This window comes from Balaenoptera acutorostrata, chromosome 14 (genome assembly GCF_949987535.1).
Source record: "Balaenoptera acutorostrata chromosome 14, mBalAcu1.1, whole genome shotgun sequence".
Classification (NCBI taxonomy): Eukaryota; Metazoa; Chordata; class Mammalia; order Artiodactyla; family Balaenopteridae; genus Balaenoptera; species Balaenoptera acutorostrata.
The window spans coordinates 91141952-91159041 of NC_080077.1; the positions used below are offsets into that span (position 1 = coordinate 91141952).

Below are 17090 nucleotides of genomic sequence, written 5' to 3' on the forward strand. Positions count from 1 at the left end.
ACATGTCATTTGGTAATCAAATGAGTTATTTTATGAGCATGAATAACCAGAAATATATGGGGTGATTATCTGAAGTAAGAGATCACATTAAAATGAACACAGTATGAAGAACAAATACATCTGACAGCAGATTGCTTGTATTTAAATTACAGCTCATCACTGACCAGGTGAGGGGCATAAGCAAGTTATATAACCTCTATTCACACAACTCCCACACATTTAAGTGGAAATAAGAACAGTACCTGCCTAGTAAGGTTGTTATGGGGATTACAGAAGTGAGTGGATGTAAGGTTAGTAAATACTGGGTAATTCTGATCCAGCTAGTCTGACCTGGAGATAGATAGATAAACCACCCAACAAAATAGGTGATTTTAGAGAACTTCAAGCTTTTTTTCTGAAAATCCCTTGTATCTAAAGTAATAGTAAGAGAGATGCACAGAAACTCAATACAATGTTTTTCACAGTTAAAGAAAACAATGTCTTTTTTTTCCCATAAAATGGAAATCTTGCTCTGCTTTGGCATATAAGCTATTGTAGTATAACTGAGTGGAATAGAAATGCCACCTTCAGGCTCTCAAACAGTTCAGTGACAATTTTTTTGTTTTTTTTTTTTTTACTTTGCAAGAAATTGATAAAGATATTTCATAATCCATCAGCTATTAACTTTTCTTGAAGGAGTTCTCTACATTTATTTCTCTTACTAAATCCACATTCCTGTTGTTATTTGATTCTTTATTTTTATAGAAAACAACTATTACCTTATTCAAATATCTTATTCAATTAGAGATACTGATTGTAAATTAACTAAAATATAGTGAAATGTGTTTATTCTAGTTAACTATAAAATATGCTTTGCATAATTTAATAATTCATGAATCATGGGTAAATGTGTCACAGAAAGCTTTATATATAGCAAAATAGAAAACTGAGATTTAAAGGTAACTTTAACTTTGTTTTTTTTTTTTTTATTATAAAATTGAGAACCTTGAATCCTAGTTTACCTAATGATAGTCACAGAACTAGGTATTTTTATGAACTTCACACTAATCTTGTATACTCATCCCTTTAAATTCAAGTATCTCATAAGGGATGAGATATTTTCACAAAATGTTATTGAAACTGTTACAGTATTTAAAAACAAACAAAAAATCAAATTGAGTAATGAACATGGTAAATGAAATCAAAATAACTTCCAATAAAAAAGCAACAGATTCTCAGAACAGTTCTTACCTGCAACTCTGAAATGCAGACAAACATATTTAAATAGTTTCTTACTTTATTTCTTCTGTCAGTGCCTTAATTTGCTCATACAAAATTTTATTTTTCCTTTTGAGTTTTGTGATTTAATTAGACTTTATTTGTTCTCCATTGTCTGTATGAATCTTATTCTCATTAATTCCCTGATCCACCTTTCCTCTACATCTTTCTCTCAATAAATATTATTTTTAGCTCTTATGTTGACCATGTCAATAATACCTTTAAGCTTCTATTTCTTAATCAAATTTAGATAACTTATCCTGACTTTTATTAAATTTAAGGATATACTGCCCTTACTCTTCACTTTCCCAGTTAACCCTTTTCACCTCCAAAATTTTGTGTTTATATTGTCATTATTTGAATACATTAATGTAAGTATAATTAAACCATCTGTGCTTGCTTGAAAAAAGTTGAAAACAAGTCACCAACATTTACTTTATTATGAATATGCAAATACTCTTCACTGAAGAAGTGACACATGAATTATATTTCTTTCCTGAAGTTTCCTATGTTGCAACCCAAATCCATTTGAAGGACAATATTTCTACCTTTGAGATCACATAGTTGTTTTTTTTTTTTTTTTTTTTACACTGAATTAATTGTTCAAACGAAGTCAAAGTTTTGTTTATTCATACCATGACCTTCTTTGTACATTTTAAAATGTCTGCTCAAATTTCTCAGTGACTTCTCCCTTTGTATATAAAAGATAATTTAATTTATTAGTGAGTTTTACAAATGTAGTACAGCTTCACATCCACTTTATATGTGGAATGGAGCCACAATACTATCCTTGAAAAAATAATTTCTTCAGCACTCACTGATTTCATGTTCTAATTTAGACAATGATATTTCCCAGCCATTATCATGTGATATCTTGTCACTGAATTCCCAGATTAGTTTCGTATAATATTTCTCTTTTTTCCTTATTGCCCTGATTTATTAGTAGTACATCTTAGAGTAACTTCCTGAGGATGTTTGAGGGAAGGATGTTATTATTATTTTCATTACTCCAAGTGTTTTTTTTTTTTTTTTTCCTCCAGAAACATTTAAAATTTTCTTTCTATCCTTGATGTTTTGAAATTTTGTGGTAATGAAATGACAAGACTAGATCTTTTATTGCTCCTAAATAACAACTCACGTCTCATAAACTGTAGCATATTTCTTCTATCAACTAGCTGACGTTTCTTTTATCCCCGTACTTCCTTTGAATGATGGCATACTTGAATTGGTTTTATATATGACTTCATTTTTCTCTCAGATTTTCCTTTACTACAGTTTTGTAATATATTCTTTAGAGACTCACTCTATTTCCCTACTCTTATAATAGATTTTATTTTCACAATAATACTGTCAATACTAATGAGTCTTTTAAGATTTTTTGATTATTTCCTTTATGTATCATCTTATTCTCGTTTTGTGGATGTAATATTTTTCCATATTTCCCTGAAGAAAATGAGCATAATTTTTTAAAAAAAATCTCTATTGTCCATTGAATTTTCCCAGGAATGTAACAGAGTTGTTGACCTGTTTCTAGGACTCAACCATGAAGAGCCTCCTCATCTTTGTCCATGTTTCATCATTACCTTACCCATATTAGCTTTCATCAATGTAAAATTCATGAAATAGCCATTCCATGCAAGACAACTTCCCTTAATCAATCTCTTTCCTCTTGAAGATTATTTTATTATTATTTTTTTAATTCCTTACTTTACAGAACTTTCCAGAGGGTAGAAAGATAAGTGTTTAGGTTAATTGTGCAATATGGAGCCATTCCTCAGAATATGTAATTAAATACCTTTAGATATGAAAATCAGAAATTTTTGTACTTACAAAGAAAATAGTAAACTATTATGCAACGATTGTATGTAAAAATAATGTACACATATATGCATATGAATGGGAAAACTTTCAACAAAATTTCATGAAATTTGTTATAAAATATATAACACTCAGTATATAATATATATAAATATAAAAAATTCAAATTTTGAATTTTAAATTTTCATCCAGATATTGGAATACATAGAAAAATACACAGTATTTTCCTCATTATACTGGGATTATATAGTTCTGTTGTCTTTAATATAATAGACAAACTAAATAAACAACTTTTTCTAAAAACTACACTTGTTAAATTCCCTATCTTTCAATTATTATTTTATTTTAATGACATTAATAACATAAATATGTTCATAATATGATGGCTTTATTTTCCTCATTTGTTTTTAAATAAGACATGCTCCTGGCACTTTGCTAAAGGCTATAATGCAAAACATGACAATAACATTGAATAAAATTGCAGTAAATAGATTTGTATATAAATACACTCCCTCTGCAAATAAAATTTACTGGTATGTGTTGTGATTACCAATATACATTCATTTCTTAAGTATCAGGCATGGAATAAATAATCTAAAATTATTCCTAAATTTTGCACCTGAGGAGAATTTAGTTAACTATTATTGAATATATGAATTATTATATTACTGATAATAACATTTTAATTGGAGAAGAATTTAGTTCTTTGAGGTGTTTAATTTGAGAAAACAATATGACTAGGAATAAGTTTGACACAAATACTAGGAATTAAATCAAAAGCCTGGACCAGAACTATGGTTGTAGGGAATATGTTTACAGGAGTGTGAGAAAAGCCCTGAATGCAGAGGACACAGGAGGAAAACAGGATGAATGGTTAATGCTTGGGAAAATCCAAGAGGCTAGGTGGGAAAGAGAGAAAGAGAAAAATAAGTTAATGAAGTTAGAAATGGGTGCCTAGAAATATGATTAAAACCCAACTTTATGTTATGCAACAAAAGCCAATGATTTGGAAGCAAAGCTAACTTTTATAGGATTATTTAGTGTTTCAGTGGGTGCTAGTGGATTCTGACTATGATATGTAATTTCTATTGATCTATCTTCAAATTCACTGATTATTTATTCTGCTCTGTAACATCTACTATTAAGCCCAACTAGAAAACTTTTCTCTTCAGTTATTTGAATTTTCAAGTATAAAATTTGCCTTTATTTATTTTATAGTTTTTATTTCCCTATTGGAATCCCATATTTATTGTGTCTGTCATTCTATTTTAATTTAATTATTTAAATGTAGTTTCCTTTAATACTTTTAACATATTGATATTTATAGCAGCTGTTTTGGAGATTTTGTCTGCTAAAGTTAATATCTTTAACCAGATTTGAAAATCTGATGTGAACAAGGGAAGCCAGATAGCAGACAAGGGCACACTGTCTACTATCACAGCATCCGTGGGAGGGATGCCCTGACACTGAGGAACACTGATGCTGGGGCCCTTGAAAACTGGGTGATTGTCCTGATGCTGCCACCTGCAGAAAAAATGAATTCTCCTTCCCCATTTTCATCCATTACCAGCGTCCTTTCAAATCTCATGGTGGGTCCATGATACTAGCCAGCTTTATGTTGCATACTTACATTTAGGGGTATTTGAGACTGGGAAAGAAAATATCTTGCATTTTCACCTTCTATATTGAGAGGTGGTCTCTAACTTTATCAAAGAATCAGTGAGTAGATACTTCTCCAGGTACAAGGTAGTTCAGGTGATGAGTACCACAAGTAAACAGAAAACAAATCTCACTACATGTTCTATCCTTAAAATTTTTGCTAAAAACATATCATCTTTTTTCTCATAGGAAATGTCTAAAGTAATTTTTGAAAATGAGAATAATTTAGCTTACAGTAATCATTGGAAGAAGTCATCGAGAGGATGTGACTGCCGGTTGACCAGAGAACTGGACCCAGGCAATGAGAGGTCCCTCATCCCCTCCCCTGTCCTACAAATGTATGATCTGCCAACTATTCCCACATTAGGAGCTGTTTCAAGGATGCATCCTTGAGAGAGTAAGGTGCTGTTAAGACCGTCTGCACTGGACCCAGTTACAGCCTCTATATAAACTTTTAAGATTCTGGTGGGTGAGTGCTGAAATCTAGTCATCTTGTGGCACACAAGACAAGCCTCATAAGTGAGTTCCCTTGCGTATTAAACCTGCTGCCTTCCAATCTGGAAAGATCTACCTCTTTCTTTGATCTCTCCTTGCCCTCTGTGTACTGGGGTCAATCTGTGAACCAACAGTAATTTTACAAAACAAGGATGTCAATATGTATAACAGACAGTTTTTGAAGGAAAAGACATCAAAGGAAAGTCAACTTGATTAACACCATACAGTTATGTATAAACAGTCATATATGAGTTTAATTTTAAGAAGATAACGGACTTTTTGAACTCTCCTAGGTTCATTGAGATGAGAATCAATCCACGGTTGCAGTCCCGTCAGAACAAAAACGGAAAGAGTAAAAGTCTAGTTGATAGCATTAGGCAATGTGTTGATTTTTTGCAGGCAAGTTGAAAATCTCATATATTCTGAACATAATGTTAGACTTAGTTGTAAGTTCCATCATTGACATGTTTATAATGAAGTAAATCCTTGGCTTGTTTCTAACTGAGACTGTGAGATTGAGGTAGATGAGTTCCTAAGTGATGCCTGGGCAAATGGGAGAACTTGTGTTGATCTTCACACACCTTTTCCTGCCTGTGTCAGAATGGATTTCAGGGTGGGCACACCTGCTAACCAAAATTATGATAATCAAATGTTAATTTGAGGTGGAAGTAATTCCTTATTTTTAGAAGATACAATTCATCTCATACACATGCATATTAATTTTTTTTCCAGGAGAATATTTGAACATATAATACCTGCTTGGATTATGTTACTACATCTTCACATCATCACAGAAATAGATATATTTAGAGTTGAATGAATATTTTGCTTTTGTAAATGAGCCAGTTTTTTTTAGAATTATTAGCTGTAAGTCCATTACACTTATATTTAAAACTTGTAATATTTTTTTTACACCACACCCATTCTGTTACCATAGTGACATGGTCACTCTTACAGGAGTCCTTGTCAATACAGTATATCACTTATTTTGATGAACTATGATGTGTTAAAATATTTATGTAGTTTTGTGTGTGTGTGTTTTACATTAGGAGGAAACTCTAATAATAGACAGACTTTTACTTTCCAAGATTGGAAAAAGTAGCAGAACGCTTAATACTTTCCTTATATGCAAGCACATACCATCTAACTGCCATCATTACACATTAAAATGTTGCTCAATATCCAACTCCCATGAACTGCTCCTAATTCTACTCCTATGGGAATGATTGAAAAATAAAAGTACTGCATAACTTTTAGGCAATGAGAAAGTCATATTTGTTTTGAAAACCATGAATCCAACAGTGTTTTTTTTTTTTTTTTCCTATTAAACTTAGGAGACTGGTTTTATGTGGTTAACCTTCTTAAGAATAATAATCTTCAGGAAATATGTGGCCACTTATATAAACTTAATGTACTATTTATCATGAACAAAAACTTGAGAAGATTTAAAATTACATGACAGATAGCAAGGTCTTCTGGAGAGATGAACTTTGGCATATCCCTGACTACAAAGAACAAACCCAGGTTTTTAAATGTGCCATATATTTTTTCACAAAGTTGATCCATAAGGCAAATTACCAAATAAACATTTTTAAGGTCTAAACAAAGTTTTCATTCATTATTCATTTTAATTTCATGTTAATTATTAATCAATGGATTTAAATTCATTTTCAGTGTTAGTTTTCACCTTTTCTTCACTTTAACTTGATATTCTAATGTCATATTGTCACTTAATATTTTATTTTGTCAGTGAAAATAGTAATGCAAATACATTTTCTATTTAATTACACGTGCTCTTTCCTGTTTAGATATATGTTACATTAATTTTTCTCCAGCCCATATTCATTTCACCATATTAGAGAAAAAAAAAAAATTAATAATATTAGGAAGATTTCCACTCATCTAATTTATAAGTACAATGTGTTATGTGTCAATGTCATTTTTTTCTATTTTTGTTAAATATTGGCAAAAAATTAGTTGTCAGAAGTCAATAATCAATTCAGTGTCAGTTTAGGCTACATTTTTTAACTCTCTGCAAACTGACAAACAATCCAAGTGATATAACATGAAAAGTCAGTTTTAGCAACACAAGTTCTAGGTGGAGCACTAATGGGAAGTCTGCACAGCAGAATAGTTAAAAGGAAATATTAGGACTATATAGTGACTGGACATTTCTGTTTTCCTTTCTTTCCATATAGTCCTGCTTTATAAAATTAATAGAAAGAAATGTGATTCATCACCTTGCCTCCAGAGCACTACATCTACAGAATTCATGGATAAATTCAAATGCATCTGTCCCACTGGTTTTATTGGTAAGTACCATTTGACAATTGTGCCTTTATAAAGAGCCTTTCACCATGGGGGACATATGTCAGGATGTTATTGGCTCACTACTATTTCCTTTTTGTTCCTCTTTTAATTTCCTTTAGCTTAACATTTGATTTGCATTCCAATAACCTGAAACATCTATTCTACCTCTAGACTCCAAATCAGAAGATAAATTAGTTCACATCTAAGCAGTCTTTATCCACCAACTCAGAGATTAGTCTGCATTTAGTAATTCCAAGAGAAGTTGTTGCATTCTGTAGTAAGGTGAGCCCTGACACTAATATATGTGGCATTCTTATCTGATGAATTTCATCTCAAACATCATCCCCTTTAGGGTTAAAATGCTTGAGCAAATTTAAGAGTTATAACCCGGTACCTGTTTGACTTATTGAAACTTAAAATCTGTTAACTTTTTTTCAAAGGTACAAGATATGAAATAGATAGATGTAGATGAGTGTGCTTCACATCCCTGCAAGAATGGAGCCGCCTGCACTGACCATGCTGGTAATCATTCCTGTCAATGCGGGGCTCCATTTAAAGGTAATGACCACCGAGAGAGAAGAAAAAGCAAACATAATTAACTTTAAAGAGCATTTCTGTCTCTTGTCTGATCTCATATCAGTCTCCCAACAACATTATGGGTTCTTCATTTCCTTAAAGTCAGCTTCTAAAGTGACCAACCAATTATCCCTTAGGCAAAAACGAGAGTGAAATGAGCTTTGTTTTTATACCCACTAAAACAGTCAAGTTTCTTAATTTTTTATTAGAAAGACCACCTTACAAGCAAATGGTAAAATTAAAAGTAAGGAAGAAAATAACCAGGCTATCATGTTATATTTGAAATATTGTTCCTATTATTCAATTTCTCATGAAATTGTCAAGGTTTTCTTTTTCTTTCTTTCTAAAGTAACCATTTATCTAATTTTTGAATATAGCTATATTGTGCTTAACATAGAGTAAGCCATTAACTGATACTTTTAATTTGGTTTCAACTTTGATGATACTTTTTTAGCTTCAGCTAAGGAATTATATTTTTTTTTTTCAAAAACTAAAATGTATGGTTTGCCCTGTAAAATATATGTTTTGATAAAGTGTTGTGCAAACTAGTAAACAGAAAGTCAATCACTGGATACTTCCTTGAGCTTTAGTATATTTTTCTACGCCATGGAATTTAAAAACTGTGTCATTCAGGGTTCTCCAGAGGAAGAGAACCAATGGGACTTATATCTATATATCTATAACTATATACTTAGACAGACATGATCATGAGAGCTTTCATCCTTCATTACTGTGTGGGCCAATTCCTCATAATGAATCTCCATGATAAGATATAGTGCCATGATCTGCTGTCTGTCTGCAAGCTGAGACCCAGGAAAGTGGTGGTGAAATTCCAGTCTAATTTGAAGCCCTGAGAATCAGGGGAGCCAGTGGTGTGAATCCCAATCCAAGGACAGGAGAAAACCAATGTCCCAGCTCAAGTAGGCAGGCAGAAAAGGAACACATTTTCCCTTCCTTCATTTTTTGTTCTACTCAGAACCTCAGCAGATTGAATAATGCTCACTCAGTAGATGCGAGGATCATCTACTTTACTGGGTCCACTGATTCAAATGCTAATCTCATCAGGAAGCACCCTCACAGACACACCAGAAAAAACATTTAATCTGGGCACCCTATGGCCAGTCAAGTTAACACATACAATTAACCACCATGCTGCTCAACTTAATATAATGCAACTGAGATATTCTTATATGTTGTACCTAATTTTCTTAGAGAGTATCTTCTATAATTATTAATAAAAAATATGATTGTTTGACTAACTTCAAATATTTAGCATATATTTAAACTCACTAAATTACAATGTTCTTATCTGTTAAATGGAGATTAAAAATATTTACCTCGTTGATTTGAATGTGAATTAAATAAGATAAATCATATAAATACCACATTGCCTGTTGGAAATTAACATTCTTCAAGTGTTTAATTGTAATTTTAAATAATTTTCTAACATATATATGTAAAATCCATACAGTAGGTAATATTTTATAATGTTTGGGTAGTAGGATTCAATACATATTTATTTATACATCTTTAAAGACGCATAGAGAATAGTCTAAACAATCCCAATCAATAAAAAACTTAGATTTTATTTTAAAAATAGCAAAGTTTTCCCAGTGCTTAAATATCTGTTTCTTATACCATTCTCAGTGAAAGGAACCAGATCTCCTTAGAGATCTAGCTGATTCTGGGACTATGACACAGAATGTACAAATGGTGTGGAGAATTTTATAATACTAGAAAGCAATGAAGTACTCAGAAAACAAAACCATGAGAGTATCTCAAAGGAACACAGGAGCCAACTGAAGATATTCTTAATGACAAGAATCATTTGAGCAGCAAAATACAGAAGTATTGGTTTATTATCCAAAATATAAAATAAATACTCATGAGTCCACACTGATAAAAGTAAATGATAGATATATAAGTAAATAAATAGGAATAATAGACACATCTTCTATATAGAATTATTCCAAATAATTTGGGCAGATACTTTGCACTCAAGATGGTTGAACATAACTTCCCACCCCTTAAGTTTGTGCTGTAACTAGTGACTACCTTCCAAAGAGTAGAGTACGGAAATGGGGTGTAGGGGAAGAGTAACTTTTCAGAGCAGAAATCTGACAAAAACTGCCTAAGTTAATATCAAAGTTAATATCAACAGTGATAAGTCATGCTAATAGCAAAACTTTCAATATGAGGTAATGAGAATGTCACTTTCTCTTTATGATCTTCAGCTTGAAATCATATTGCCCCAGTCTAACCATGCGAAAACCATCAGACAAGTCCCAATTGAGGGACACTCTACAAAATTCCTGGTTAGTGCTCCTTACAACTGTTAAGGTGTCAAAAACAAGGAAAGTCTGAGGAACTCTCAGGAGACATGATGACTGAAAGTAGTGAGGTATTCTGGATTAGATCCTGGAAAGGAAAACAGCATTAGGTTAAAACTAAGGAAATCCAAATAAAATATGGGCTTCAATTAAAAATTATGTATCAATATCAGTTCATTAGCTGTGAAAAACATAATATAATAGCACAAGATGTTTATAGTAGTGGAAACTGGTTGCAGTGTCCAGTTTCTCTTCACTATCTTTGTGACATTTAAGTAAATCTAAAACTATTCTAAAATAAAGAAGTTTAATTAAGAAATGATTGCAAATAAATGATTTCTAATTCAAAATAGTTTACACTTGAAGAAAACAGAAAAAATGTAAAATATAGTCATTTTAGGTAATCCTAAATGGTTTAACATTTTATATACACAATTTTATTTTGATTAATATCTGTGACTATTATAGAAATGACTACAGTCACACCCTGTTTTATTGCTATTCACAGATATTGCATTTTTCACAAAATGAAGGTTTGTGGCATCCCTGTGTAAGCAAGTCTATTGGCACCATTTTTCTAACAGCATTTGCTCACTTTGTGACTCTGTGTCACAATTTGGTAATTCTGGAAATATTTCAAGCTTTTCATTATTATTATATTTGTTATGATGAGCTGTGACTAGTGATCTTTGATGTTACTATTATCATTGTTTTGGGGCTCCAAGAATTGCACAAATATAAGAAGGTGAACTTAATCAGTAAATATTGTGTGTGTTCTGACTATTCCACTGACTAGCCATTCCCTAGTTTCTCTCCCTCTCCTCAGGCCTCCCTATACCCTGAGACACAACAATATTGAAATTAGGCCAATTAATAACCTCTAAGTGTTCAAGTGAAAGGAAGAGTCATGTGTCTCTTCCTTTAAATCAAAAGCTAGAAATAATTAACCTTAGTGAGGAAGGCATGTTGAAAACTGAGAAAGGCTGAAAGCTAGGCCTCTTACACCAAAAATCCAAGTTGTGGATGCAAAGGAAAAGTTCTTGAAGGAAGTTAAATGTGCTACTCCAGTGAACACACAAATGGTAAGAAAGTGAAACAGCCTTATTGCCGATATGGGGAAAGTTTTAGTAGTCTGGATACAAGATCAAACCAGCCACAACATTCTCTTAAGCCAAAGTCTAATCCAGAACAAGGCCTTATGAACTTTCTTCTATTTTGTAAAGGCTGAGAGAGGTGGGAAGATATAGAAGGAAAGCTTGAAGCTAGCAGAGGTTGGTTCATGTGGTTAAAGGAAGGAAGTCATCTCCATAATATAGAAATGCAAGGTGAAGCAGCAAGTGCTGATATAGAAGCTGCAGCCAGTTATCCAGAAGATTTAGCTCAGATAATTCATGAGGGTGGCGACCCTAAACAGCAGGTTTTCAATTTTGTCAAAACAGCCTTCTTTTGGAAGAAGATGTCATCTAGGACATTCATAGCTAGAGAGAAGTCAGTGTCTGGTTTCAAAGCTTCAAGGGACAGGCTGATACTCTTGTTAGAGGCTAATGTAGCTTGTGACTTAACTGGAAGCCAATGCTCATTCACCATTCTGAAAATCCTAGGGCCCTTGAGAATTATGCTAAATCTCTTCTGCCTGTGCTCTGTAAATGGAACAACAAAGTTTGTATGACAGTACATCTGTTTACAACATGGTTTACTCAATATTTTACGCTCACTGTTGAGGACTACTGCTCAGGAAAAAAAATATTTCCTTCAAAATATCACTGTTCATTGACAGTGCACCTGGTCACCCAAGAGCTCTGATGGAGATGGACTGGGATGAATGGTTTTCATGCCTGCTTACACAACATCCATTCTGCAGCCCATGGATCAAGGAGTCATTTTGACTTTCAGGTCTCATGAGTTAAGACATACATTTTTGTAAGACTATAGTTGCCATAGATAGTGATCCCTCTGATGGTCTGGGCAGAGTTAATTGAAAACCTTCTGGAAAGAATTTACCATTCTAGATGTCACTGAGAACATTCATGATTCATGGGAAGAGGTCAAAACATTAACATTAACAGGAGTTTGGAAGAAGTCAATTCCAACCCTCCTAGATGACTTTGAAGAGATCAAGACTTCCGTGGAAGAAGTCACTGCAGATGTGGTGGAAACAGCAAGAGAACTAGAATTAGAAGATGTGGAGCCTGAAGATGTGACTGAATTGCTGCAATCTCATGATAAAACTTGAATAGATGAGGAGCTGCTTCTTATGGATGAGCAAAAAAAAAAAAAAAAAAAAAAAAGTTTTCTTGAGATGGAATCTACTCCTGGTGAAGACACTGTGAAGATTGTCGAGGACAACAAAAGGTTTAGAATATTATATAAACCTAGTTGATAAAAATAGCAGCAAGTTTTGAGAGATTTGACTCCAGTTTTGAAAGAAGTTCTACTGTGGGTAAACTGCTATCAAACAGAATTATATGCTACAGAGAAATTGCTCAGAAAAGAAAGTCAGTTGATGTGGTAAACTTCATTGTCCTGTTTTAAGAAATTGCTGCAGGCACCCCAACATTCAACAGCCACCGCGCTGATCAGTCAGCAACCATCAGCATTTAGGCAAAACCCTCCACCAGCAGAAAGATTACAACCTGCTAAACGCTCAGATGATGGTTTGCATTTTTTAGAAATAAAGTATATTTTAATTAAGGTATGCATGCACGTTTTTTAGACATAATGCTATTGCACACTTAATAGTCTACAGTATCATGTAAACATAACTTTTATGTGCATTGGGAAACCAAAAAAATTTGTGTGAATATGCTTTATTGTGATTTACACTTTATTGTGGTGATCTGTAACCAAACCCACAGTATCTCAGAGGTCTGCCTGTACTAAGTATTTTAATTCACTAATTATACTGAAGAAAAGAATTTTCCAGTTAATGTCAATGACTTACATTTGTAAAACACATTAAAATGTTTGATGAGCTTTCACATAAAGCTATAAATATAACAAGACAAAACAAAAAAGCAAAAACGAAGTTAAACTATTATAAAACAACTGTGCCTAATAATGTATATAATATTTTTCTTATAATCATGTTATGTGGTAAAATTTATACTAGAAATACATTATACTATATAAAAACATAATTTTTATAATTTCTGAAAGATTTTATATTTTTATACATCTGTCAGCTAGGAAACTTGTATCAGAATCTGTCTGCTTGGCTCTTATTTTCCTTTTCTGGCACAAGCTTAATTATCCTGCGTATACATGAGATCGTGTGAATGAGTTCTGAACAATAGAAAATAGAAGTTTTTATCTTGCAGTCTGATCCATAAAAATGTCCTATAAATCTTTCACTCCCTTTTTAAAAAATTTTATTGAAGTATAGTTGATTTACAATATTGCATTTAATTTCTGCTGTATAGCAAGTGACTCAGTCATATATATATATATATATTCTTTTTCATATTCTTTTCCATTATGGTTTATCACAGGATACTGAATATAGTTCCCTGTGCTACACAGTAGGACCTTATTGTTTATCCATTCTCTCTATAATAGTTTGTATCTTTTAATCCCAAATTCCTAATCTTTACCTCCCTTACCCCATCACTCTTGGCAACCATAAGTCTGTTCTCTATATCTGTGAGCCTGTTCTTGTTTCGTAAATATATTCATATGTATCATATTTTAGATTCCACAAGTAATATCATATGATATTTGTCTTTCCCTGTCTGACTTACTTCACTTAGCATGATAATCTCTAGCTTCATCCATGTTGCTGCAAATGGCATTATTTCATTCTTTTATGGCTGAGTAATATTCCATAGTGTATATGTACCACATCTTCGTTATGCATTCCTCTGTCAGTGGATATTTAGGTTATTTCCATGGTTTGGCTTTTGTAAATAATGCTGCAATGAACAAAGCAGTGCCTTTCATTCCCTTTCTTCTTCTTCATTCTTGTTGGAAGTGAGATGTCTGAAAAACTAGAGAGAAGAGCCAGAAGACCATAGGTCCCTAAATAAATTCTCATGTAGAAAGACATCCATGGGCCAAGAACATTCCCATGCACTGAGTGAAAAAACAACACAGAAACAGAAAGGTTTGTTTTGTGTTAGGCCACTAAGATTAAAAAGGGTTTCTCCTCTTTAGCAGCTAACATCCTTTACTCTAAGAATTACTCCTTTAATGAACATAAAGTAGTCTTTTTGAAAATATCATCGAAATTAATTTTTAAAAATCCCATGGATAAACATATTTTTCAAAAAATGTGTGTAATGTAGTTATAAATTCAGTTTCTATGTGAAATTTTTGTAATTTTTTAAAATTTAGTAATTATTCTCTGATTGTTCTAAGTCTGTTAGCAATTGCACAATCTATTTCAAAAAGAAATGAAAAGAACATATACAAAAAATAAATAAATAAAACCAGAAAAAAACATTAAAATCGTGAGATTAAGTTTAGTAAATATTTAGTTGAGTCAATAATTCGGTAAGGTTAGTTTTGTGTATTGACTAGACCCAGTTAACAAACTGTCCCATGGGGGATGTTCGAATCCCTCCCTGTTTGTACATCTCATGACCACTACTCACATCCTTTTGTGTACTGTTATTGGCTGTTTCAGGCAGGATTTAGACTGCATTTAACTGCAAAACCTAAATTATTAATTATCTGGCTCTTTCAGAAAATGTTTGCTGACACTTGGTATAGAAAAATACTCAAATAACCTATCTTGTAAGCTATGTGTTGTGGCTTTCTGTTGGTATAGTCCACGTTTCATCTATTGATTCTTTATCTGTGGTGACATATATTTTGTTAAAGTAATGTACAAGGTCTTTCTTTTTATAGGAAATATATAATTCTACTCCACTGTACTAGATTAATATTATAATTGTTCCATTCTGAGTCAAATTTATGCCAGAAAAAGTAATACATATAAATGTGAATATATAAGTGTATAAGATTTTTTTTAATCTAAAAAATATGTATAGTTACTGTTTACCACATATGTGAATTTGTGAGGTATAGTTTATTTTAAGATAATACCCTAGTTCAAACATTTTGCCCTTCAGAGAGGTTATGTTTCATTGTTAGTCATAACTTATTAAAACACACACTTAGAAAAAGGAATTTATCCAAAAACGTCAATTGCGATTATATAGTCCATTTGTGGGGACAATGGAAAAGAATTAGGAAAATCTTTATATAATTACTCTGGAGAGCTGAATAATGAAGTGCTTTTATGTGTGTTATTTTCTAGCATTATAATTACAGATCCTCCACAAATAGTATAGCTTTCACTCATAATGTTTAATGTTGTATATCTCTTTTGAAATCTGTAGAAGTTTTTTTTTTTTTTTTTTTTTTTTTTTTTTTTTTTTTTACAAAGCACAATAAATAGGGAAAATAAATTCCTCTATACAATCTTTCTTCCATGAGGGGTTCATCTACTGGTTAATGAGTTGTTAGTTTTGATTTAATCTAGGCTCCCTGGCAAGTTCTAGCCTTAAAAACTGAACCTAACGAATAAATATTAAAAAATGAATTTCCTTCTGAAGTAAAGATCTTTATTATTTTGTTTTCTATTTACTCTGAACTGAATTTTTCTTCAGCTAGGAACAGAGAATTTTAATAAATACCAATGGGTTTTCACCTTCCCAGTAGAGGCAATTGTTATGATTTTCCTGAAGAGAACCTAATGCTTTTCATTTAAGAGAGGAGGGTATAGACTACATACATGTTTTACAAGTTTGGAAAGCACAGTTTTCTATTTTAATTAAAACACAAAGATATAAATCAGTCATTCCCAATGATCACTACTGTCCTTAACCAGTCTACTGTCATGGCCGATCACTGCTCCCCGGTGCCCTCTACTGAGCCTTCTGTGCCCGACACTTCCAAACAATGCAGTGATAGTGATTTATCTTGCTGTGCAAAATGTATACTAAGTGGGCATTTTTTATGTTTCCATGTGTGGAATAAGTGGGGATAAACCGTGCCTCAATGTGTAAATTTTCCTTTTACATATGAAATAAAAAAGAAAATTATCGTTACACACACATACACACATACATCTGGAGCTAAGTACACTTGTTCATCTTCCCTCCAGAATTAAATGCAATTGTTCATGTGGTGATGTTTTACAAACGCTAATTATTACTCTTTGTTTAAAAGCCATAATAATTGCTAAATAGTAAGGCAGCTCTTGTCCAATCAGCAGTTTTAAATTCTAAAACTAATGTCCATGAAATATGGTGGAAGTAAAGGAAAGTTGTGAAGATGACTACATATAATGAAATTGCTGCTCCTGGTAGAATTAGCTTGTGAAGCACTTAAAGAGGCGAAGTCTATTTCAGAACTTGAAGTGTTTTCTTAGTAGATGAAGATGGCCACAACTCTCAAATTGCCTACATTGAACATTGATTGCCACTAAGTTAATGTGATTCTCTGTAGAAAATTACGACTGATAAATCCAAAATTTTAAGTGTATATTTACTGGAAACTAAACTATTGATAATTTTATAATTCTTAAAATGATCCATTTGCATATTGAATTTCATTAAATGAAGGAATTCTACAAGAAAATAATGTTGCATATAGCATTCTTAAAGCAATAGTCTTTCTACATCCATCATGTATTGGTGGTGA

General features: G+C 32.3%; 1 protein-coding gene across 2 annotated transcripts in view; it reads left to right on the forward strand.

The window, feature by feature from the left end:
• EYS (eyes shut homolog) overlaps positions 1 to 17090 on the forward strand; it is a 1775980-nt gene that overhangs the window by 390294 nt on the left and 1368596 nt on the right. For both annotated transcript variants that reach the window (XM_057527983.1, XM_057527984.1), the window contains exon 11: positions 7998 to 8097. In XM_057527983.1, the coding sequence (XP_057383966.1) occupies positions 7998 to 8097 (100 nt within the window). The remainder of the gene's footprint in view (positions 1 to 7997; positions 8098 to 17090) is intronic.